Raw genomic sequence first — 26,337 nt, 5'->3', positions numbered from 1 at the left:
TTCGAGCCGTTCAAGTGGGATGCTAAAATGAAATGAGGGATCTCCCTTTCAGAGGAGACCTTGTCCTCGATCAACATCTAATCATTATTTAGAAGAACCTAGGTTTGGAGCAAGAACCATAAAAATAACCTAGGTTCGAGTCTAAATTAACTTACAAAAATATACATTTAATTTGGGAGTTACGTGTGACATAGGTTAAGGTTGTAAAGTCTATATAAAGTCTTCTTTTCTTTGATTAGACATCAGATTTTGGAATTAAGAATAAAAATCGTATGACATAGGTTAACGTTGTAAAGTCTATATAAAGCTTCTTTTATTTGATTAGACATCAGATTCTGGAATTAAGAATAGAATTTCTATTTTTAACTTTGTTGAGAGCTAAACTTTCTTTGCAAATTCTTGTGTTTAGAACTTGCATGTAGAGTCATTCAAAAAAACATTGAAAGAAAGAAAGCTTATTGATGTTAAATGTCTTTAATCCGTTTCTTTGTCGTTATTCGGATTGCTTCTTTAATACCCTTGTTTATGTGTTGAGTGTGCTGTCTATTCACTTTGAATTGCACTTAGCTCTATAACATAGCTTGTCTCACATCCCAATTTATTTTTTGGAGTGTGATTTGTGTGTGCTCAATTGTGAAGGTGAGTTTGTAAGGGAGTGACACATTGATTCGAGTGTTAAGTGCTAAACACGAGTGAACTACATTTACGAGTGAATACAAGTGAGGGAGCGCTTATGAGGTCCTTTTTTCTTTTACCTTTCTTTTGTAGCATGAAAAATCCAGACGACAATCCTGACATTACTGATGCACGATTGAGAGAAGCACAACAACAAACCATGGAAAGACTAATTCGAAGAATAGAAGAGTTGACTGATCGAATAGGAAGATTGGAGATTCAAAATCAAGCTCGACAGAGGATTCCACTACCTACGCTTGTTGACTCTGGCAAATCGGATGTCGACGCAAAAATTGGCCGAAGGTTTCTTCGAAGGAAAAATTAGCGGAAGTAAAAGGAGAGAGAGAGAGAGATTCGCTGGTAATGCTGAAGACTCGATATGTTTATTTTACCTCCGTTGAATGGTTTAAATAATAAATCTAATTACAAAAATAGAAAAACCAAATATACAAAAATAGAATAAGTGGACGAAGACTCCGCCACTCTGCCAAAACAATGGCCCCTAGAATCACGCTCCTCCATTCGCGTGAACTCATATGATTTTTACAAACCTAACTAAATAAGGCAGAGCTTTTATTTAACAATCTCCTCCTAAAAGCTGTACCTTATTATTTGAACTCCGATCTTTGAGCGTAGTTCTTCAAATTTCACCCGTGCCAGGGACTTGGTGAAAATGTCTCCAAGTTGTTCCTCTGTTCGGATGAAATCAATTTTGNCCGGCCTTCCTTAGTTGAAGTCGGGCCTCCATTGGCGTCCTGGTAGGATTACTGTCCACAAGCCCAGTTGTGTCCAGCAGCTTCCTCGCGTATGCACTTTGGCAGATGGAGATGCCGGAAGAGTTCTATTGCACTTCGATGCCGAGGTAGTAGCTGAGCACACCGAGATCGCTCATCTCGAAGTTTTTGGACATCTCCTTCTTGAACCTTCCGAGGACTCCCACGTCGCCTCCAGTGATTATGAGGTCGTCAACGTGACATCTCCTTCTTGAACCTTCCGAGGACTCCCACGTCGCCTCCAGTGATTATGAGGTCGTCAACGTACACTCCCACGATCAGACCTTCCGAGGACTCCCACGTCGCCTCCAGTGATTATGAGGTCGTCAACGTACACTCCCACGATCAGTCGCTTTTTGCCGTGGCCGTACGTGTACATGCCATGCTCAGAGGCACAACGTTTGAAATTTAGTGACAGTAGGGTACTGTCGAGCTTCGCGTTCCAGGCTCGTGGGGCTTGTCGAAGCCCGTAGAGTGCTTTGTGCAGGCGCAGTACCTTATTAGGGTTGTCGTTATCCAGGAAGCCAGGTGGTTGTCGAACATAGACGGTCTCCTTCAACTCTCCGTTAAGGAAAGCAGACTTTACGTCCATATGGTGAACCTCCCAAGAGTGATGTGCTGCAATTGCCAGCAAGAAACGAACGGATTCTAACCTTGCTACTGGCGCAAATACCTCTTCGAAGTCCACTCCTTGCTTCTGGACGTAGCCCTTCGCCACCAGACGAGCCTTGTGCTTCACAACTTCTCCTTTTTCGTTGCGCTTCAGTTTGAAGACCCACTTGAGCCCTATGGCTTGGTGTCCCGGTGGCATATCCTCCAGACTCCACGTCTGGTTCTCAGTGATGGATGTCATCTCTTCCTGCATTGCCTTCCGCCAGCACGGGTTCTTTTCTGCTTCGGCGAAGGTGTTTGGTTCATCTGCACTGACGGCATGTAGTTCGGCCACTTCCTCGAGCTCGCGCGCTGCTAGTCCAGGTGGTTCACCTCCTCCCACTAGGTCATCCATCCTCCGGTACCTAGCCTCCAGATCAGTATCGTGATCGGCATCCAGCGTCGAATCCGCAGTTCGTGGTGTTGCGAATTCCACTGGTTCAGGTGGTGCACCTGCTGGCGGCGGTGACGTCTCCTGATGCTGGGCTCCTCCTTCTTCAGGCTCGGTGACGAGGTACTCCACCGTGAATTGATTTGGATTACGGTCTGCCTCGATCACGTCATTCCACTGCCAGAAGGTGCTTTCGTCGAAGACGACGTCGCGAGACACGTGAGCTCGCCCCCCCACAGGATCATAGAGTCTGTACGCCTTGCTCCCGGGTTCGTAGCCGATGAAGACGACCTTCAGCCCCCTGGGATCGAGCTTGGCGAGATGGGGACGTGTTACCTTCATGTATGCGACGCAGCCGAACACGCGAAAATGATGTACTGTTGGTTTTTTGTTGTACCAGGCTTCATATGGCGTCTTCCCGTCGAGGCTTCGGGTTGGTGACCGATTGAGGAGATAGACAGCCGTCATTACTGCCTCTCCCCAGAATCTCCCAGGCATCCCGGCCGTCACCAACAATGACCTCGCTGTCCCGACAATGGTCTGATTTCGGCGCTCTACCACTCCGTTCTGTTGGGGGGAGTAGGGCGCCGTTAGGTGCCGTTGTATGCCGATCTCGTCGCAGTACTTACTGAAACTTGCCGAGGTGAATTCTCCGCCTCGGTCTGTGCGCAGCACTCGCATCTTCTTCTCACATTCGGCCTCCGCTCGCGCTTTAATGCGCTTAACCGCCTCTGCCGCCTCACTTTTCGCTTGCAGCAAAGTCAGCCACATGAAGCGGCTTTTGTCATCGACTAACAGAAGGAAGAGACTCTTACCGCCTGGGGTCGCCGGCTTGATGGGCCCGCAAATATCGCCGTGTACAAGCTCCAATGGCTCATCGGCTCGGTAGGCTGTTCGAGACGGAAAGGGTGTGCGCCTCTGTTTGCCGATGAGGCACCCGTCGCACAGCTTGTTCACGCCTTTGATTTCTGGCAAGCCGTGCACCAACTCCTTCTTCTGTAGCTTTTCTAGGGCAGGAAAGTTTAAGTGTCCGTACCTTGCGTGCCACCTCCAAGATACCTCTTCGGTCTTGGCCGAGAGGCTAACGGGTTGGTCTATCTCTAACTCCAGGATGTAAAGACGGTTTGTGGTTCGCCTTGCCTGCGTGAGCAGCCGACGTTGATTATCGCAGATTTTCAGTAGTCCGCGCTCGATGGAAATGAAGCAGCCTGTCTCATCGAGCTGACCCAGGCTCACAAGGTTAGCCTTGAGCCTCGGGATGAAGTAGACGTCGGTCAGCTTGCGATGCTCGCCTCCCTTACTGACGAACAGGATGGTGCCGCGCCCTTCGATCTCGACGACGGAGCCGTCGCCGAATTTCACCGTCCCACGGATTCCCGAGTCGAGCTCGGAGAACGCAGATCTAGCCCCGGTCATATGGTTTGTTGCCCCTGTGTTAAGGATCCATTGCTGGTGCTCGTGTTGCTCGTCCCTTTCGCCGATCTGAGCGAACACTCGCTCCTCCTCCAGTTGAATTGGCTCCCCAGTTGGTGCCAGCTTTGCTACGCCCAACTGGAGCTCTTTCTTGGGTTCAACATCGTCGTCGGAGTTGGAATCGAAATTGGGGACGCATGCGGTTACCATGAAGAGAGCTGGCTCGTCCTCCTCGGATTGAGCCACATGGGCCTGGGCCTTTTCGGCCTTCTCCTTATTCCTCAGCTTGCTCCAGCAATTTCTGCTCAGGTGTCCTCTCTTCCCACAGTTCGAGCATTGGATCGGCCTGCCATTGGTCGACTCCTTCTTTTGATTCCCATCTTTCCCGCGCGTGCGCCCGTGGGACATCCATGGCTTCTTACCGCCTTTGCGGCTGGAGGAGGACCCGTTGCTCTCGCCGGTGTTGTCGCGGAGCTTTAGGCGTGCAAGCCATTCCTCCTCCGTGAGGAGTAGACGGCTCTCCTTGTCAACAGCTGAAGTGATATTCTTCTTCCGCTGCTCGACGTTACGTAGTCTTCCGGTCACCTCTTCCACTGTTAGGTCGTTCACGTCAAGCAATGTCTCGATTGAAATCGCGACTTGCTCGAGGTGATCGGGAACGACCTGCAACATCTTCTTCACGATTTCTGTCTCGCTGATGCCACCACCGAGGGTGGTGATGCTGTTGGCGAGCCCCGTGATCCGCATTGAAAAATCATCGACGGATTCGCCGTCCTTAAAGCGAATCTCCGAGAGCTCCTTTCGCAGTTGCTCGATGTTGGATTCCCGCACTCGCTGTACACCGACCCGACGGGATTTGATTCCCTCCCAGGCCGATTGTGCGGTGCGCTTGGTGGAAAGAGAAGCCAGCATCTCTGGGGGCACAGATCGTAATATGGCGGCGAACGCCAGCCGATCCTCCCGGTACTCGATTGTTTCTCCTTCCTTTGGCTCGACAGCGTGCCATAACCCTTGCGCCTGTAGGTTAACGCGCATCAACAAGGCCCACTCGTTGTAGTTGGACCTTGTCAACATCGGGTACTGAACGACGGCGGTCGTTGTCTCTCTGATCACTCGCTCAACAACTACTCGACGCCCGTCATCACGATGTCGGCCACGGCCTCTTCGTGGTGGTGATGGAGATGCCGGCACTTGGCGGCGTGGAGGAGTGAGCGAGCCTGCTTGAGATGGGCCCCACGATGTATTTATTTTTGCGCTTTGCATTTTCTTCTACTCGAAACTAAGACCTGTGTGTTATTAGGTCGACGCTCTAACCACTTGAGCTATTCAACTTGATTGTTGATAGGTTGGCTCTTCTGTGATGGTATACTACCGATCGCTTCAACCTGGCTCTGATACCACTTGTTGACTCTGGCAAATCGGATGTCGACGCAAAAATTGGCCGAAGGTTTCTTCGAAGGAAAAATTAGCGGAAGTAAAAGGAGAGAGAGAGAGAGATTCGCTGGTAATGCTGAAGACTCGATATGTTTATTTTACCTCCGTTGAATGGTTTAAATAATAAATCTAATTACAAAAATAGAAAAACCAAATATACAAAAATAGAATAAGTGGACGAAGACTCCGCCACTCTGCCAAAACAATGGCCCCTAGAATCACGCTCCTCCATTCGCGTGAACTCATATGATTTTTACAAACCTAACTAAATAAGGCAGAGCTTTTATTTAACAACGCTCTCAACCGATACATATGAGGGCGACAATTCTGATCACCACGAGGATAATCCACATGTGGTTGGTCATGGCTTGATGCGAGGGAGAGACGATGGAAGAAGGTATCATAATTTACAACAACGAGTTCCTTATGATGATAGAATTGATCGTAACGTGAGGAGCATCAAATTAAAACTTCCCAAGTTTTATGGCAAAACTGATCCAGAGGAGTACCTTGAATGGGAGAAAACGGTGGAGTCAGTGTTCAACTGTCATAATTTTAGTGATGAAAAGAAGGTACTGTGCATTGCTCAATTCAAACAATATGCTCAAATTTGGTGGAATAAATTGATATCAAGTAGGAAAAGAAACCTTGAAGCACCAATTGATTCATGGTACGAGTTCAAAGAGTCCATGAGGAAGCGTTTTGTTCCACAATATTTTCAACGGGACATGGCGCAAAAGCTTCAAACATTGAAACAAGGACGCAAATCTGTGGAAGATTATTACAAGGAGATGGATACAACGATAGATTGACTTGATCTCGATGAGGACATGGAGGCTCTCATGGCGCGGTTTCTTAAGGTTAAACACAGAGATTGCAGACAAGACTGATTTACAGCCTTATTCTAATATTGAGGAGTTGTTGCACATTGCAATTAAGATCGAGAGGCAAATCCAACGAAGGTCTCAACGGTATTCTTCTAAAACTTTTCCCAATTCTACTTCTACATGGAAAAAGGACAGTAAGAACATTGATTATAAGCATAGAAATCAAGAGATTAATGAGAAGCCTCAAGCTAAATTTGAAAAAGGGGAGAGTTCTAGAACAGGGAAAGAAAAAGTAGAAAAGTCTAATGTTCGAAATAGAGATTTAAAGTGTTGGAGATGTCAAGGGGTAGGACACTATAGTAGAGATTGCCCAAATGCAAGAATTATGACCATCAAGGAGGGAGAAATTGTTACGGATGACAAGGCATGACGACATAAATGAGGAAACTGATGAGAGTGAGGAGTTTAGTGAAAAGGACCCTACACATATATCTTTGGTTACTCGACGAGCTCTAAACACCCACATTAAGGACGGCCTAGACCAACGGGAGAACTTATTTCAAACTCGGTGTCTTGTTCAATATGTACCTTGTAGTGTTGTCATTGATAGCGGTAGTTGCACCAATGTTGTGAGTTCCATTCTGGTCAAAAGACTTAATTTAAAGACACAACTACATCCACGACCCTACAAGCTTAAATGGTTGAATGATCATGGGGAAGTACGGGTAACTCAACAAGCTCTTGTTTTTTTTACTATTGGAAAATATGTTGATGATGTTTTATGTGATGTTGTATCCATGCATGTTGGAGATTTACCACTGGGGAGGCCTTGGAAATTTGATCGTCGGGTAATGTATCATGGGTATGCAAATCGATACTCTTTTACTCATAACGGTAGAAAAACTACTCTTATTCCATTGTCTCCAAAAGATGTATTTATTGATCATTGCAAACTTGAAAAGAAAAGGCAAGAGTCTGATGCAAAAGCAGAGACTGAAAAAGAATCAAGTGAAAAAAAGAGCTTGAGTGAAAAGTAAGAGAGTAACACTCAGCCTAGAGAAAAAAAAGAGAGAAAAGCCAAATCAGTAAGCTTGTATGTTAGATCAAGTGAGGCTAGGAATGTTTTGCTTTCTAACCAAACTATTCTTGTACTTATGTGCAAGGGGTCTTGTTACTCTACTAACATGCTTAACCCTTCTTTGCCTAGTGATTTTGTTGTGCTTTGCAAGAGTTTGAAGATTTATTTTCCGAGGAGATGCCTAGTAGTTTGCCACCACTTAGAGGGATTGAACACAAGATTGACTTCATTCTTGTCGCGCCCATTCCAAATCGACCAGCTTATAGGACTAATCCAAAGGAGGCTGAAGAGATACAAAGGCAAGTAAGTGAACTCCTTGCTAAAGGGTATGTATGTGAAAGTTTGAGTCCTTGTTCTGTTTCAGTTATTCTTGTACCTAAGGAAGATGGTTCTTGGCATATGTGTGTTGATTGTAAGGCTATAAACAAGATAATTATAAAGTATAGGCATCCAATTCCCATATTAGATGATATGCTTGATGAATTGCATGGATGTAGTCTTTTTACTAAGATTGATTTAAAATCGGGTTATCATCAAATTCGCATGCATATTGGGGATGAGTGGAAAACAGCTTTTAAAACCAAGTATGGTCTTTATGAATGGTTGGTTATGCCTTTTGGATTAACTAATGCACCTAGTACATTCATGAGACTAATGAACCATGTCTTACGAGAATACTTAGGTAAGTTTGTGGTTGTTTATTTTGATGACATCCTTGTTTACTCTAAATATTTAGATGATCATATTACCCATGTACGCAATGTTTTGACTACTCTAAGAAACGAATGTTTGTACGTAAATTTAAGGAAATGTAGCTTTTGCATGGAAAAAGTTAACTTTCTTGGGTTTGTAGTTTCATCTAATGGTGTTGAGGTTGATGAGGAGAAAGTGAAGGCTATAAAAGATTGGCCTACACCTAAAAATGTAAGTGAGGTAAGAAGTTTTCATGGTCTTGCAAGTTTCTACCATAGGTTCATTAAAAATTTTAGTACAATTGCTTCACCCTTGAATGAACTTGTTAAGAAAAATGTATCCTTTAGATGGGAAAAAGATGAAAAACATGCTTTTAATACTTTGAAAGAAAAATTGAGTTCTGCTCCCTTGCTTGCATTACTTAATTTTGAGTCTACTTTTGAAATTGAATGTGATGCTAGTGGAGTAGGGATAGGTGCTGTATTAATGCAAAATCAAACACCTTTAATGTTCTTTAGTGAGAAGTTGACTGGTGCATCTTTGAGGTATCCAACTTATGACAAAGAGCTTTATGCTTTGGTTCGTGCATTGCAAACCTGGCAACATTATCTTTGGCCTAAGGAGTTCATTATTCATACGGATCACGAAAGTTTAAAGCATTTAAGAGTACAAAATAAACTCAACAGACGATATGCTAAGTGGTTAGAATTTATTGAAACATTCCCTTATGTCATAAAATATAAACAAGGTAAGGAGAACATTGTTGCAGATGCTTTATCACGAAGGTATGTCCTCCTCAATACTTTGAATGCTAGGTTGTTGGGTTTTGAACACATAAAGGATTTGTATCAACATGACATGTTCTTTGCTCCTTTTGTTGAATCTTGTGAAAAAGGACTCATTGTGGATAATTACTTGTTATTAGATGGATTTTTGTTCCGAAAAGGCAAACTTTGCATACCATCTTGTTCCATACGTGAGCTACTTGTGAGGGAAGCTCGTGGAGGTGGTTTAATGGCACACCATGGAGTTTCTAAAACTTATGATATGCTCTCTGAACTTTTTTTTTTTGGCATAAAATGAGACATGATATTCATAAAGTTTGTACTCGTTGCATAACATGTAAACAAGCTAAGTCTAGGCTTCAACCACATGGTTTATACTCCCCATTACCGGTTCCTAATGGTCCTTGGATTGTTTTAGGTTTACCTAGGACTAGGAAAGGTTATGATAGCATCTTTGTTGTGGTTGATCGATTTAGTAAAATGGCTCATTTTATTCCTTGTCACAAAACTGATGATGCAAAACATATTGCTGACTTGTTCTTTAGGGAAGTTGTACGATTGCATAGCATTCCTCAAAGCATCGTTAGTGATCGTGATGTAAAATTTTTAAGCCACTTTTGGCGTGTTCTATGGGGTAAGTTAGGAACTAAGCTAGTATATTCAACTACTTGTCATCCTCAAACGGATGGACAAACTGAAGTTGTTAATAGAACCATGACTGCTATGCTTAGGGCTATTATTGATAAGAATCTTAAGACTTGGGAGGATTGTTTTCCATTTATAGAATTTGCATATAACACTACTAAATGCACACCTTTTGAAATTGTTTATGGCTTTAATCCTTTAACACCCATTGACTTGTTACCTATACCGTCAAAAGAGTTTGTGAATTTTGATGCAAATGCCAAGGTTGAGTTTGTTCATAAACTGCACAAGCAAGTAAAAGAACAAATTGAGAAACAAAATTCCAAGGTTGCCACCCGAATTAACAAAGGACGTAAGATTGTCATTTTCAAGCCAGGAGATTGGGTTTGGGTGCATTTCCGAAAAGAAAGATTTCCTACTCAAAGAAAATCTAAGCTTTTACCACGAGGAGATGGACCTTTTCAAGTTCTTGAGCGTATCAATGACAATGCTTATAAAATTGATTTACCAGGTAAGTACGGTGTTAGTGCGACTTTTAATGTTGTTGATTTGAGTCCTTTTGATGTAGGTGATGACTTGGATTCGAGGACGAATCCTTCTCAAGAGGGGGAGAATGATATGAACCACGACCAAGGAATTTCCATACCTCAAGGTCCAATTACAAGGACGAGAGTCAAGAACCTACAACAAACCTTATACAGTTATATTCAAGCTATAGTGATCTCATCAAAAGAAATTCTAAAAAACGTTGGAGACCTCCCTTATATGTTGTGCAAAGTTGAGGTTCAAGAAAGAGATGAATTAAATGCAACTTACCCACTGAATTTATGAAACTAGTTCAAGGATAACTAATAAGCACATTTTATTCATTGTATTATTTAATTATAGTTTAACTCTTTGTTTGTCATATTTAAGCTAGTTTTAAATATAAGAGTTAAGGTTATATTGTAACCCACATACCACTGTTAACCAGTCATTTTAATATGGAGGTTATTGGTATTTCTCATTTACTAGCTTGTTTAATTTGGAAGTAGTATGACCTAGGTTAAGGTTGTAAAGTCTATATAAAGGGTTCTTTTTTTTATTAGACATCAGATTTTGGAATTAAGAATAGAATTTCTATTTTTAGCTTTGTTGAGAGCTAAACTTTCTTTGCACATTCTTGTGTTTAAAACTTGGAGGTAGAGTGAGTGGTATTGATCAAACCTCTTATAAAAGTTGACATCTCGCTATTTAAAGGAGGTCATTCTATCACTCTACGTTACATGCCCTTGGAGATAAAATATGGGTCTTAAGTTCATAATTCCAGTTCTAGAGGCTTCATTATAAAAGTTGGGTGCACAAGGTAGACATACGAAATTCTACTAATTTGTATTAGCAACACGCTCAATCGTACGAACCTCCTATTTAGCAACTCTTATAACTATTCCTTTTGCTCCATCAACTTAGCTAAGACCAACCTAAATATAAAGCTTTCAAGATTGGAGTTGTCTCTAACTCGACCTCAATCCCAAAACCAATTTCCTTCACTGAAGATAATCTTGATGGCTTGTCACAAGAGACATCATCAAACTTTCTTACCATGGGCAGTGAAACGTTTCAATAATACAAATAAAATAGTAAATATAAATAGTACGAAATAAGATACGAAACACATAGGTATATATATATATAGTTAATCACTATTATAATCGAAGTCAAAATTACCCTCAGAATTCATAATAATTTCATAAGAGATAGTTCCTTTTTGAAATAATGCATCTCTAAAAAAAACTCTTTTTTTGTAAACTATGTCAAATAAATTTAGTTAGCTAACTTAGAAAAAGAAAAAAAAGAAAATGGATGGCATTCAAATTAATCCATCTAAAAAAAAAATATAATGTAGATATTTTTTAAGTTAGTCAACTACAAAAAAGAAGGGAAAAAAAGACATGATTGACCGTATATATTAAAAGTACTAACTTTACTTTAGCCCGACAGCCTTTTCTTAAAAGCTAAATATGTATTCAATTTTTAAAAATGGTCAATTTAAACTTTTGGGATAAAAGAATGGGTCATATATTTCTTAATAAAACCCCTTAAATATTATAATCTAAAATTTGAAAAACAAAATAAATTAATTAATAACTACGATCAAATGAACAAACATTTATTCAAAGCCCTCAAACAACTCTTTGTCCTGTTTTTTTTTTTTTTTTTTTAACAGACATTTGAAGTTCTAATGTTGTGTAGAAGAGTCACCATAAAGCTCAGTAAAAAAAAAATTATATATCTAATTAACCACAGTAAAAAGATTGTTTTTCTTTTTTACTTTATGAAAAGGTTATTCTCTTGTAACGAAGCACAAAAATAATCCTGAAGCAAGAAACCTTTTTCTGAGTAATAAAAAATTTTCTGGTCACCTGAAATATTATCATTTTACAAAGTTATTTGATTCTTTAAATTATTTCCATTTCATTCTTTAAAATAAATTTAAAAAAAGAAAAAACAGATAAAAGTGAACATGTAAAATATATTTTAGATTACCTAAAATTTAAAATTAAATCTCTATTTTTTTTTTTAATTTTGATTCTACGATATCTGTCATTATTACATGACGTAAAAAAATATAATGTGACATTAATTTAATCAGCAAGTAACAACGATACTAAAAAAAAAGAGGGTAAGCCAGCTAGCTTACTTTTCTTATGTTACATCGTGTCTAAGAATTTATTCTTATTCCATTTAATTTATCCCTTTAACATTTTAGTAACTATATGAATAGTAATAAGAATTAAAAGTCAAAATTAAAAATTCTAAGTCATTTGCTTTAAAATTTAATTAAATTTAAAACAACTAAATATCAAATTCTAATGGTTAGATTAGAAAATTAAAAGTATTGTTTAGGGGCATTCAAAATATAATGAGAGGGAGAGAAGACTAATTAAAAAAAAAAAAAAAAAAAAAAAAAAAAAAAAAAAAAAAAAAAAAAAAAAAAAAAAAAAAANAAAAAAAAAAAAAAAAAAAAAAAAAAAAAAAAAAAAAAAAAAAAAAAAAAAAAAAAAGAGGCAATTTAAATATTTTAGTAATTAGTCAACCAGTCAAAAGTAATTTTTGACCATGTGCTAAATTCTTTCCTATGCTTTGAATGGTCACAGTAGAATTATTTATCATTTTCTAAAATCAATTAATTATTAGTTCATTCATTATTAATATGGATAATAATTAAGTAAATATTTTGAATAGAAGAGATAACTAATTGTTAATAAAAAAAACTTATATAATTTTATTAGAATCATTTATTTGAAAATATTTATACTTATTATTAATGAAATAATGATTATGAAATTATTTAAAATGAAATATAAGATCCGTAATAAAGGAGAGTTTGGGGAGAAAAGAAAAGAGAAAAAGAGGAAAGGTTTGAAGAGTGGGAATTAGGACAAACATTTATTCAAAACCCATTCACCAAATTTTGTCGTTTTAGAGATATAAAGTTTGAATCAACCGTGGAAATAAAGAAAGGAAGAACATGAGGGGGCCCCACCCCACCCCCACAAACTCTACAATCTTTGAACTTGCTATGTAATTTAATCACAAATTACCTCCTTAATCCCTCAAAAATGAATCCCTCAAAAATGAATCCCTCAAAAATGAATCCCTCAAAAATGAATCCCACAAAACTCCCATTGCACATACATTATCAATTTTTGTACAACTAATTGGTTCTGGGTTTGGTGTGTTATGTTTATACACATCTCTAATCATACAATTAATATCTAATCTACGTTAATTAGCACCCACAAAATCAATGAATTAATCAATTAATCCCGGGATTTTATGCGGATCTTCGGCTTGTAGTGAATGGCACGGAGATGGTGAAGTGAGTAGGACGATCGTGGCGGTGGAGAAGGAAATGGGTTTCCCTTCTTCAACCCAAATGGAGAAATCCCGCCTTTCTTTTTGGTCTCTTCAATCGTCTCCAGCTTCGGCTTCCATCGCCGGGCTCGGACCAGCTGGGTGTATTCCTTGGCCAACTGGGGGGTGGTGCAGATTTTTCCTTGCGGCAACGGCGGTGAAGGCAGGGGTTTCGGATTCCCCTGTTCGAGTAACTGAGAGATGAACTCGTCGGAGACTCGGATTCGGAGGCAGCCGGAGGGGGTTCGTTGGAGGTCGAAAGGGTGGAGGCAGGCGGCGGCATTGGTGTGGAAACGGTTTGGTTTGTTGGGAGGAGAGAAGAAAGAGGCGATTGAGACGAAAGAGAGAACAGAGTGGAAGAAGGGCTTGGGGAGGAGGAAGTACTTATGGCCGAGTTGGAGAAAGTCGTGTTCGGAGAGATGAGGGATTTTCTGGCCGATGTAAAAGGCGTCGGATCGGCAAACTAAGTGCTTAGGGAACTCAAGCAGAATCTCAGAGACAGAGATGGGTCGGTGGTAGACTCTCACAACGCCGTGGGAAAGAATGAGCTTGATGTTAGCAGAGGGATCGGGGATGTCAGTAGTAGTAGTAGCCTTGGCCAAATGGAAACAAGACCATGAAACCATATTCTGAACACTCAGCGCCTTCATCCCCATATCTCATGTGAAGAATGTGGTAATTGCAATAATGGGGGAAATGGGGGAGGGGGAGGAGATTATATGGGGGGAAGAATGAGAGGGAGGGAGAAGAAAGAGGCGTGAGACCCGGGTAAACCCTTTTGGTTTAGTTTCTCTCTCCTTTGAATGTTGTATGGAGAAAGTAACAGTAGTTGGGATTTGTTGTTTAGGGCGTTTTAAAAAAAGAAGGAAGAAGTTTGACTGGATTTGTTAAGGTGTGTGTGTATATGGGTATATGGTATGATCTGTCGTACACCAAATGCGGCCGCATCCATCGACCATTTTTGAATCTTACGTAGCGCGCACTTTTTCTTTTCCTTTCTCTTCTCTTCTCTTCTGATCTTATCTGACCACCATCCCCCGAAAACAGGGTGACGTTTTGTTTTTTTTTTTTTTTGTACATTAAATAAAAGAAGCTTACTGTTTCTCAGGATACATTTCATGTAGTATAGGCAAAGCAAAGCAAGAGGGGGGTGATACGCGCCCACCCACCCACGAACCCTCACGTGGGGGGACACATTTGAAGGCGCCAATGGTCTTAGTACATGTCAAAAATGGCGTCTTATTCAACAAAAGGTGGAGAGAGAGAGAGAGAGAGAGAGAGGGATTTGATTGGTGGGAGGGGAGAGGAGGGGAAGGCATTGTATGTAGGGCTTTGAACAACAACTGTAGACCAAGACTGACACCCTCATTCCGGGTTGGCATCCACTCTCCTTCCAACCTTTCTTCTTTTGCTCCATATATTTCTTCCTCTTATTTCATGGACCCCAATTTTTTTACCTCTATATTTCAATTGTAGTGTGCCAAATTGCTTATTCGGGTATAATCGATTTACACCCTTTGCCCTATAAACCACACTTCAAGTTTCCAGAGTCTTACCCAAACTAATTTGATTGTGATTATAGTAGTTGACAAATTACTTCGACTAAAATTATTGATCGACTCTACTTGACCATGATCGTGGCTTAACTCTTCACAAGCACTATAGTGCAAACTTGTGAAGTTGATTCTTTTAATTAGACTAGTTTCATATTTCTAATTCACCCTTGGTGCGAATATGTAAATATGTACTCTATTCACAATATCATACCTCATTTTAAGAAATCTAAAAAAAAGGGAATAGTACCAAATCTACCTAAAAAATTTCTAAATTGAGAAAGTAACATGAGTAGTCAAAAGTTACGCCATTATTTCAATCACAAATAGGTTTCTACAAAAGTTCTACACAACTCAACACTCTTTTCCTCACTCGCAAATAAGATAATAGAAGTGACGAAATTTAATTCGAATTAGTATGCTAAAACTTAAAATATTTCCAACTAGGACTAAAATTATAAGCTTTTGTAAAATACTTGAGCCTATACATTCGAGTACCTTTCATACATGATAAGTTGTTGTTTTTTTTTTTTTTTTTATAATATTTTTCCAAGACTAATGAAATAATAAGTGCTGCTAAATACAGCAATTCTTAAACGACTAAAGAGGTTTATCCGTCATTTTTTATTTTGTGTATGGATATAGAAAGGATAATGCAATTGTAAATTATTACTTGAGTCATCGGATTAGAGCCAAATATGTTTTTCAATGTCTGATTCAAGCTATGTGAACCCACAACATCATATTACACCAAACTAACGAGTTTATCTTACTTAAAGCCGAGTTGCTGCTGGAGAAGGGCGCGGATCATCTTGAGTTGGGTTGGGTATATGGGTGGGCATGCAGGTCGCATGCTTACATAAATGGGGTGGTTGCGTATCTTGGCCTGAACCTGCGCGTAGGCAACGCACACATGAACTAGGCTAAGAGCTTCTACAATGAGGCACACCCTAGTGATTCTAACGGTACCTTGCACAAATGGAGAATCAAAGAGACAAAGCAATATTTACCTTGAAAATCACAATCGAAGAAGAGATGTTAGAGCACATTTGGAATGACAAGACACCGAAAGAAGTATGAGACACGTTCGTGATGTTGTTCTCAAAGAAGAACGTTATGAGGTTACAACTTTTGGAGAATGCATTGTTGACAATTGCTCAATACTTCCATAAGATCAAGTTGATCTACCGGGAGATTACTGAACTAGACCCGAAGTTCGTCATTGGAGAAGCTCAAATGAAGAGGATCATTATTGACATATTGTGACCAGAATATAGAAGCTTCATTATTGCTATATAAGGATAGCCCACTCAACTATCACTTGTAGAGTTTGAAAATTTGTTGTTAGCCAGTTAAAAAGTCATGGCTAAACAAATGGGAGGCATCACGTTAAAAGGGTGAAGAAGAAGTGCTCTACAAAAGTGAAAGTGGGAGCAACAATAAGCAGTCTACCAAACGTGGTTACAAAAATGGTGATAAAGAAAGAAGTCACCAAAGAACTGCACAACCAGGGAGAACTTAGAAGAACGACAACAAGAGTTCTCAAGGGAAGAGATTTAAAGGTATTTGCTGTAACTGTGGGAAGAAGAGCCACATGGTTTGTTGGTCCAGAGGAGAGCATGTTGAAAGCAATGTGGCATCACCATGCAATGTGACATCCTCCAACATGGAGATGGAGGAGGAATGGATGCAGAGGCAATATGTGTCATAGAAGAAGACAAGCTAGCGCTAATGGCAATGATGGAAGAATACATTGATTATGAAAATGACTAGATCATTGATTAAGGATGCTCAAACCACATGATTGACTATTGAAGTGGTGCATTGGAAGAGGGGTGGCCCTCAGAGAACGAAGTATTACTAAGCTTGGACAACATTGAGGAAGTTCTTCCATAAAAGACGATGGAGCAACTGTACACATTTGCTTAAGTACTGATGTGCCTGGAGATCCGAGTGACACTAATGTTGGTGAACAAGAAGTGACTCAATCAAGTAAATTCGGTGAAAAGGAAATGATACCTCAACAACTTAGATAGTAAGAAAGAATCCTAAAGACAAATCCAAAGTATACCAATACAGTTATTATAGAAGATGAAGTTAAAGAGTAAGAGACGTATAAAGAAGCATCACACAATACGATTTGGTAGCAGACAATAGAGGAAGAAGTTATAGCATTTGAGAAAGATCAAATTGAAAACTAGTGCAAAAGTAGGAGATATCAAATCCATCTTTTGCAAGTGGATTTACAAAATAAAGTGTGCCCCAGGTGGATCAATCAAGAGATACAAGGCTCGGACTGTAGCCCCAGGGTTTCTCTCAACAATATGGACTAGACTCTGATGAAACGTTTAGTCCAGTGGTGAAGATCACTATCGTACAGGTTTCTCCAACACTTGTAATAAATAAAGATTGGAAATTATGGCAGATGGATGTGAAAAATGCTTTCTTGCATGGAGAGTTGAATCGAGAGATCTACATTAACCAACCAAATGGAGTTGGATTTGAAAATGGAGATCTACATGCAAGGTTCAAAAAAGCCTTATTTGGATGCCACTCGACAAATCTTGTGATAAGTCAAAGGTATAATCAATTAGGATCTTTTGTACAAAACCAGAAAAGACTACAAGTTAGCTAGATATCATGATGTTGACTATGTAGGATATCACGATACTCAAAGATCAATCATCGGACATGTGTTCAAGCTCGGTTTGAGAATAATTTTTTGGTATAGAAAAAGGCAACCAATAGTATCCTTGTCAACTATAGACGTAGAGTACAGAGTAGTGGCTGGAGCAGCTCAAGAAAGTACATGACTGAAACTCTTAACGGAGGATTTGCACTAGAAAATTGACTATCCAATACCATTTGATTGCGACAACCAATTTGCAATTCGATTAGCAGAAAATCCGATGTTTCATGCTAAAATAAAGCATGTGGAGGTGCATTATCATTTCATTGGAGAAAAAGTTGTGAAGGAAGAAATCGTGATGCAGCAGATCAAGACAGATGACAAAGTGACAAACTTGTTACAAAAGGGTTGAATACTGCCCAACATGAGTGTGTTGTAATCTCTTCTCGATTGTTGTTAATAAAGAGTGCTTGTAATCTCTTTTCGATTAGTGTCGGTAAAGAGTGCAAGTGTTTATCCCACTAATTATGTTTAATATAGGATCCCAGGGGATCCTAGGTGCCCTCCAAAGTCTCTAAGTACCCAATAATGAATGTGGTCACAAGCAGCACCAATCACCAACAGTAGACAAATGCACTTGAGAGCTTTTGGGGTTTGATGATTGTAGCACCACGTTGTTGAACCGTGGTAATAAACTCTCAATTCAACCATGTATCATCAGCAACAAGCTCATAGATAGATTTCCATTCAACATTTTAAGCCCGTTTGACCCAGAGAAGGGTCTTAAACAGCTCTCCCCAATTTCCCGATCGTGGAAATGGATGACAACCACCTCGAAAAACGAAACTTCAAAAAGTAAAAATAAAAATAAAAATTCATAATTCATAATATATAATCCTGTAAATGGATTATTGGCCCGTATTGAATATCCAAAAATTAAAAGAAAAAAAAAGGTAAGAAAACGCATAAGTGGATCATGGCCCACAAACATAGAGAAGTGGCTTCACCGATCCGCAAGCTTCACAGTGCACATTTAAGACGATCGGTGGTAGTTTCGGCGCCGGACGGTTTCGACCACAATCAAATCTCGAGAGAGATAGAGAGATGGGAGCTGGGTGGGGACGGTGGTCCAAATTAGCCGCCGTTGTGGCGGTGGTGGCGATTCTAAGAGAATTAGGGAAGCTATACGGATGGGAAATTGACAGAGAAGCAGCTCTCAAGGTTTTCGGCCAATGGTCAGATCGCTTGGGGGTATGGGCCATGCCTGCGTATGTCGGCGTCCATACCTTCACACTTGCACTCTGTTTGCCTTATGCCGTCTTCTTCGAAGCCACTGCTTCTTTGCTCTTCGGCTTCTTCCCTGCCGTCATTTGCGTGTTCTCTGCCAAGGTGCTTGGGGCTTCCCTCTCCTTCTGGATCGGCAGGTTTGATCTCTAATTTCTTGCCATATGATTTTGCTTTATTAGATTCTGAGTTTAAGGCTTATGATATATCGTAATATGAAATCGTCTGCTCGTTGTATGGAATTAGGTTGGAATTTTCTAGCTATAGTTTAAGATGTGTTTGTTGATTGGACAGTTTTCTTTTGTTCGCATCTTGGGATCTTTTATCTGTTCTATATTTTAATTGTAAGTGGATGCCACGAAATGGATTCCTTTTCGCTGATGCTTTAGTTTGAAGATGATGTTCAAGACGTCCTTAGTCTGTGTAGATAAGTGAAATGATACACGTTTTGCTGGTTGTACATAAGAATCGTTAGCATTGTGTTCAAAAGAATCTTTGCTTGGCATCTAAAGGGATGGGATAGCCACAAAGAAGCTGAATTAGAGCTACCGCATTATGTTAGGGAAGTACTGATGTAGGTTAAATTGATTAAATGACTCCACCCATCTTTTAGCTGGAAAGGTGCCATGAAAGTAGAGGTAATCTAGTCATCTGATGGTCTTTTACAAAAAAGCGCTCAAACTTGTGGACTAAGTATAGTTATGATGTTCTACAATTTGTTGCTAGTCGGCAACCGATCATGGAGTTTTAGATTTCCAAATACCTTTTGTCTAAGCAGATACCAAGGATTTGTTTCATTTGAAAAAGTTGTAGAAACAGGGATCCAATGATTTTTAAAAAAACAGCACACTCCCTCCATTGATGAGCTTTTTGAGGTCAACATACTTGAATGGATGCCAGAGAGTAGTGGATTCTTTACCTGCAAATTGGTGTTCGTACACAATCCACCTTTAGCAGAAAACAAAGGGTTGTTGTATGACTCTTCATTTCTTTAGCTATCATCAATGATTGCAATCAACCATTTAGAATTGATTAATATATGCATTTCAAAGTTAGTTTGACCAATAAATTGCTTGTTTTTCTAATATACTTTATTTCTGTCATCTTTTTGATTGGGATGTGGTGATCTGACTGGCTTTATTTGATTGTTTATATAAAATGTTTGAAGAGTCACTTGATTGGTTCTTTTGAATTTCCGTTCTCTATCCCTCTTCTCAATCTCAAGCCAAGGTCATCTTCTGTTCAGGTTACTTTTTAAGAATTCAAGTTCAGCTATGGAGTGGGCCCAGAGGAACAAATACTTCCATCTTCTTTCTAGAGGAGTAGAGCAAGATGGATGGAAATTTGTCCTTCTTGCCCGCTTTTCACCGATCCCCTCGTACGTTATAAATTATGCTCTTGCTGCAACCAAAGTTGGGTTCTTTCTAGACTTTCTGCTACCTACTGTAATCGGATGCATGCCGATGATACTTCAGAACACGTCGATTGGCAGTCTCGCCGGTGCTGCAGTTGCTTCAGCGTCTGGCTCCCAGAAATCTCAGATATGGTCATACATTTTTCCTGTACTTGGTATTGGGTCGAGCATTCTTATTTCCTTGAGGATTAAAAAGTACTCTAGTGGACTCAAAATGGCCGAAAGTTCCTCTAGTGTTGAAAGGAGTGACAGTGTTGAGCCATCCAAAGCCAAGGAGTTTAAGAAAACTCAATAGTTTTTAGTAACAGATGAGTTATTTACAAACTCTTAGATGATATATTTTCATTCATGATATTCATACCCTGGAGATCAGTGTCTACGACGTTTTTCCCCTTAAGAAGTTAGTAGATTTATGGCCTATTTTAGTCTTACACTTTACTGTAATTGATCTCGATTGTTTTATACATTCCATCATATATACTTGATATCTATTTATCATACTATACTATGAAATTATATCTTTTACCTTGTATGAAGTTTGTCATAAATACTTCAGTAATCACATGTACCTTAATAAACTTACGTATATGTGAGATTTTGTATCACTTGTGATTCTATTTTTTTTAGTCTTTGAATCGACCATCAAGGTACCTACCTCTATGATGAGATGTAACACGAATTTTTAACTTGGTTGTAATTATGAACAACTCATAAATGATCTACTTGTCTATAATGATTATATCAATGTATATAATTTTAGGTGTATAACATAGTGATATGTAGGTACATCATGTCAAAGACATGTGACACTCCCTCCACTTAAAATTGGCACTATATCGTTGTTGATTTGAACATGAATTGTGCTAATTGAACCGCTAAAATGTAAATTTGAATCACAACAACTATGAAAAATGTGCACGACTTATGAGCTATCCACTCACAGAGACTCTTACTATATGCACGACAAATAACAATTGCACACTGATTAAGTGTTATCATACCAGCGAAGACATAGAAAGGCACAATGGTGTGTGTTATCTCCACACTAGACCTTGGCACATACAAATTGTCGAATTTAAGTTGGACTCACCAGACAAACGACGACAACTAATTTCGACATACCCTTGCCTCAACAAGGGGGAGAGTGCTCCAACTCTCTCTTTAGTCATTCTTGCCCTAACATATATTTTCTTGGAGAAACATAACGGTGCAACCCCTGAAGATGAAACTCACAAGTCTACCACAAAATTTAATCATCATATCACCAACCCAATTAGTGGCAAAAATTGAAAAGCATTTATTTATTTTTATTTTTATGTCTTCTTTACATTTGTAAATAGTTGCAGTTTTAGTATGCTTCCATTGTGAATTATTACATCGTTTTACTATGCTTATTCATACTCATGGATGTAATGCATGATTAATGATAAACAAATGGTTTACCATTGTAGCATACTGATATGATAAGCTTTGAAGTGTTAGATCCAGAAAAGAAGATTGGAGTAAGTGTTAGATCCAGAAAAGAAGATTGGAGTAAGTGTTAGATCCATGTGGGTGTTTGTCTGAGAACAGCATAATCAAATTTTAGAATCTAACTATACTGAACCTTACAAATCTATTGAAAAATTAACATAAGTTCAAATTCTTACCTCATGATCTTTCTCGTTTCTTGATAATTTGAATGACTCAAGTGTCCCGACCAAATTTTCCCAGCCTGTTGAGCAAGTTTTGTGAAGGGGCTATAGCTGAAAAACGCTTCCTCGTGGCTGAATCGAAGCACACCCAACTATTATTTTTTCTCCAAACCCTCATCTCACTAGTCTCTATTTTTTTTTTTCTTTTTTCTTCTTTATTTTTCTTCCTCACTCATAAAATATAAATAAAATATATTTTTGAAAAGTTTAGATACATTATTGAAATAAAATATAAAATTAAGAGGAAATCAACTTTAGTGCGAAAATCTAGAGTCGAATCAAATCACAAAGCGAGTTTAATGATAGTCTAAAACGGTAAGAAGTTACTTTTTAGCGAATTTATTTCTATATAGCTAATGAAATGGAATAAAAACAATTGTTGGAACGTTGGTAGGAAAACTCTTCAATTTCGGTGAAGGAACTGAGTTGATTACATAGAAAAAGTTATGAAAAGTCAAAAGAAAATAGAAAAAATTGATCGACGACATTTAATACATATACATTATCTTAATATGAGATATTATCATATTAAATCATTTCATCATCATACATCTTACATTATCTTATTATCATGCATCATACATCTTACATCATCTTATTATCATGCATCCTCATCATCATGTCGACATCATGTATATCATCATATAACATCATCACGTCATCACATTATCATATAATAACATTATCACATCATCATATAACATAAAACATAAATGACACGTGCAAGGGCCACTATGCACATATCATCATACATAAGACAAGTCTTCCGACCGAGTCGATAATAAGACCACTTACTTGGTTGGTCTTAGCTAAAGTTTTATTTGGCTCCAAATTTGCTTGCTTTCGTCTTTCGAATTCATTCTCACTTGTGTCGAGGCTTCTTATTTTGAATATAACCATAATTGCTGAATAAAAAATCGAATTCCATTTTATCATTGTTTCTATATTGTATTTGATAGTAAAACTTAAATTAAAAAATACGTCAATATTATTTTATATTGCTTGAATTATACCATCTAAATATTAGTCGTTATAATATTATTTTCTTACAAACAATTGAGAAGCAGTAACACTTCTAAGATTTTTCCTTTTCTTCCTATCTGTCTTTTTTTTTTTTTTTTTCCTTATGTTGGAAGGTATTTTGGGTCAATTTTAATGGATTTTTTTTCTTTCCTAAAATGGAAGATTTCTCAAAACAAGTAAATCATTCTTAGTTTACTTTTTTTTCTCCTAAAAATGGTTATGTATCACGACTCCACAAATATATAAATGGTTATTGTATTTAATTTCTAACTAAAACAAAATTGAGATTAAAGAAAAGAAGATCTAATTACCCAGTGTGTGACAAACTCTTGAATCAACATCTCTCCATGTAAATTTTCACCAGTCATTTTTATTTTATGTTTATTTTTGTAGGAAGGAATTACTTGTTAGTTGGGTTGAGGTATGTTAGAGAGGTTGTGACGAGGTGAAAAAATGGGTTATCACCTTTTTTTATTTATTATTCTTTTTTACCATTGTTACCATGAGCGTAAGCGCTAAGAAGATGTGTGTCAGGTGCCCATTTGGACGCACATTGGCAGTAGAGGGAGGCACGTGCCATGTTGGTAGAGGGAGACTCCAGCCAGCTGACTTGACACAAATTGACCGCTTTGCTTCAATTGTTTTCCACGCACAAGATATTGTGATATGTGATTTAGGTGATTAATGGACGTTATTTCCCGTTGAGTTTGGATGATATTTTAACTGTTTTAAGTGATTGATAGGAATATCTCCTTAATAAGTATGCATGAATATACTATGTTAGGGTTAGGGCACGAAGAGTTAGAGTAGCTACATAACAACCCTATTTTTTTCTTTTAAAATAAAGTCGTTACCATATGCATGATATCCTTACCATGTGCATAAAATTATTCAAAATATTTTAGTCAGACTTAAACGTTCACAAAATTTATTTGAAATAAAAAATAATGCCAATGAAATGTCGAGATTAAAAAAAGGAAAACAACCACTCCGATCAAGAATTCAAAAGAAATGCATACATCATGATCTAACCCAAGGGCTACAACTTAAATGATTTATCTTTACCTAGAAAATGATAGAAAATATGGCTTGAGTATTTAAATACTCAGTAAATAGTCTTACTATTCGGGTTGAGAAATGCAATCATGGTGGGACCTATCATATCGTAAGCTGCTCTTTGGGCTTTACTTTTTAGTCCATAGAGGATTAGATGTGTAATACTTCTACGTACGATCCACATACGCGCACATGGATCTACCAGGACGGGCTCGTATGCATACCCCCTTGGGCATGACTACGAGCTATTGTACGCTCACGCTACCAGAAGTTATGGAGGGAAAGAAGCACGTATCATATCATGGTGTACGCGTTCATACTAATCATACCAGAGAAGTATCCCAATGCTCGTGACATACAACATGCATAAGGTTCCATAGTTTCAAATCATGATATATACTTATGATGCAAATCTTATTTTCATTCTTTTCATGACATAATGTTTGAATGGGACATGCATACGCATACGTGATATATCTGTCATGGTTAACACACGTGGCTTATAAATTTCTCATAAACAAAATGTGAACATACTATCATAATAGATATGTCATGTCATAAAGGAAGTACGTGGATCATATGACATTCATATCATAAAATAATAATCACATCATACATAACACCCCATAGAGCCCTTTCCAGCCATTTTTTATCCGTCCAGAGTGATTTTTTACTCAGATTGGCTCAACTCTAGCTCGACTTAGGTCATTATAGCTACTATTTAGCTAATCTAAAATATTTTGAGCCAAAATTTGAACTAATCGATGTCGTTAGGTAAATTAATTCATTTAATATTATATTAACCCGATGTCATGGGACTCCATAGGTAGAATTGGATTGCAAGGAACAAATTCAAGTTAGCATTAAGAAACTCCCCGGTCATAGAGGGTGTTGCCCTGAGGTATTGTCGATTTGTGTATTTTGGGTCTTTTAATTTCATTTTAAATTGTATCCCAAACTCATTCTCCATATGTAATAAACTTGAACAACACCGACTTGTATTGATTTTTTATTTGATCTACTTGTGATATTGTTTGATTTTAAATTACACATAATTTTAATATATTTTATTTTGTTTGCTTTTGCCTTGTCTTTTTAGTCACGACTAAGATTCAAAACCTCAAAAATTGAGTTGTGCATATTGGCATCAAAACAATCGGGTTTTAGGTCTTGTAGGCTTATCTTGATAGAAAGTTGTATACCTCTGTGGCCAGCTCGACGATATGCCCTACTGCAACCAAGTACGTAATCTATACAAGTAAAGTAGTATATGAAATGTTACAAGTCTTGCATGAACTCGGTTTCTCGAATACACCCTTAATTAAATTAAAAGAATAAAACTCATAAAAATAAGTTTAAAGACAAACTCTAGTAAGCTTCAAACTTGTTGAAAAGAAAAAAGGAATGTTGATCGAAATCTAACTGTGATCGTATGGTTATCTTCTCAAACTGCATGGCATTCTACTTTCCTTTTTATTTTTAAGAAGATTCTTTTATTTATTTCTTAAAGCTTTAGATGTTACAATCTCACTGCGCTAAAATTCGAGGTAGTGTCTCCTAAGATATTGGTCATTCACTATTGTGGCTATGTAAGCTGACTAAATCAAAACAACAATAAAACTTGTTCACCTCGAGCTAATATACGTCATCTGGTAGATCCATCGTATCAGAAATAGATGAACCACCTCTAGACCTAGTGGGTTTGTGATAGATATGAGAATTGCTCATAACTTTGAGACATTCCCAAAGGCTTAGATAGTTGTAGAAATAGGCTTCAACTTCCTAGAGCCTAGAGAAAAGCTTATGGAAACCTACAAAGAATTGAACATGATGAAGGCCTACAAGTAGGCTGCTTACTAAGTATTTTTACAATCACCCCATTCCTCATTTCTTTTCCAAGCGTTCGCTGACTGCTGGTTAAGGTCGGAGAGCACTTAGGATTTTTGCAGTTTTAGAGGGTGTCGTCCTGATGCGTTGTCGGTTTGTGTATTTTTTTGTCTTTTAATTTTGTTTTAAATTATATTCCAAACTCATTCTCCATCTATAATAAACTTGAGTAACACCTACTTATATTTGAGTTATAGTGTTTATATATGGTGATGAGGCCGAAAGGGGTAATGAGATAACAGACTAGCCTTAGCGCCTTAGGAAGATAAAAAGCTGACGTCGTAGAGAGCAAGTCGTCTCACCCATAAATTTAGGTATGAGATACCTTAAGACCCCATACTGGATCATGAGGTATCTTTGACCCAGCTTCCCATGACCCTTACTCTGGAGGCCAAGCATTTCTCCCTGTAGATCACGTAGTAGACCGACCCATAAATTTAGGTACGAGATACATTAAGGCCTCGTACTTGATCATAAGGTATCTTGACTCGGCCTCCCATGACCATAACTCTGGAAGCCAAGCATGTCTCAATGT

At 38.5% G+C, this 26,337-nt stretch overlaps 2 protein-coding genes across 2 annotated transcripts; one reads left to right on the top strand and one right to left on the bottom strand.

Annotated features, from left to right (window-relative positions):
* Positions 1–12,779: 12,779 nt before the first annotated feature.
* Positions 12,780–14,160, bottom strand: LOC111442099. Its single transcript, XM_023079371.1, has 2 exons — positions 13,021–14,160; positions 12,780–12,975 (listed from the first exon to the last, which is right to left on the bottom strand). The coding sequence occupies exon 1, from the start codon at positions 13,916–13,918 to the stop codon at positions 13,169–13,171; it is 750 nt and encodes a 249-aa protein (XP_022935139.1). The 5' UTR covers positions 13,919–14,160; the 3' UTR covers positions 12,780–12,975; positions 13,021–13,168.
* Positions 14,161–18,358: 4,198 nt separating this feature from the next.
* On the top strand, positions 18,359–20,674 carry LOC111441406. The gene is made up of 2 exons (XM_023078381.1): positions 18,359–18,868; positions 19,975–20,674. The coding sequence occupies exons 1-2, from the start codon at positions 18,549–18,551 to the stop codon at positions 20,435–20,437; spliced, it is 783 nt and encodes a 260-aa protein (XP_022934149.1). The 5' UTR covers positions 18,359–18,548; the 3' UTR covers positions 20,438–20,674.
* Positions 20,675–26,337: the final 5,663 nt, after the last annotated feature.

The sequence above is a fragment of the Cucurbita moschata genome, unplaced genomic scaffold (assembly GCF_002738365.1).
Source record: "Cucurbita moschata cultivar Rifu unplaced genomic scaffold, Cmos_1.0 Cmo_Scf00004, whole genome shotgun sequence".
In the NCBI taxonomy this organism is placed as follows: domain Eukaryota; kingdom Viridiplantae; phylum Streptophyta; class Magnoliopsida; order Cucurbitales; family Cucurbitaceae; genus Cucurbita; species Cucurbita moschata.
This window is presented reverse-complemented; position numbering and strand designations above follow the sequence as displayed.

What these genes read in the sequence shown, in the direction of transcription:
- LOC111442099 (XM_023079371.1), bottom strand. Translation starts at nt 13,918, where the DNA reads ATGGGGATGAAGGCGCTGAGTGTTCAGAATATGGTTTCATGGTCTTGT.
- LOC111441406 (XM_023078381.1), top strand. Translation starts at nt 18,549, where the DNA reads ATGGGAGCTGGGTGGGGACGGTGGTCCAAATTAGCCGCCGTTGTGGCG. An exon ending in CTCTCCTTCTGGATCGGCAG is followed by an intron (nt 18,869 to 19,974) that starts GTTTGATCTCTA and finishes TCTTCTGTTCAG; the next exon opens with GTTACTTTTTAAGAATTCAA.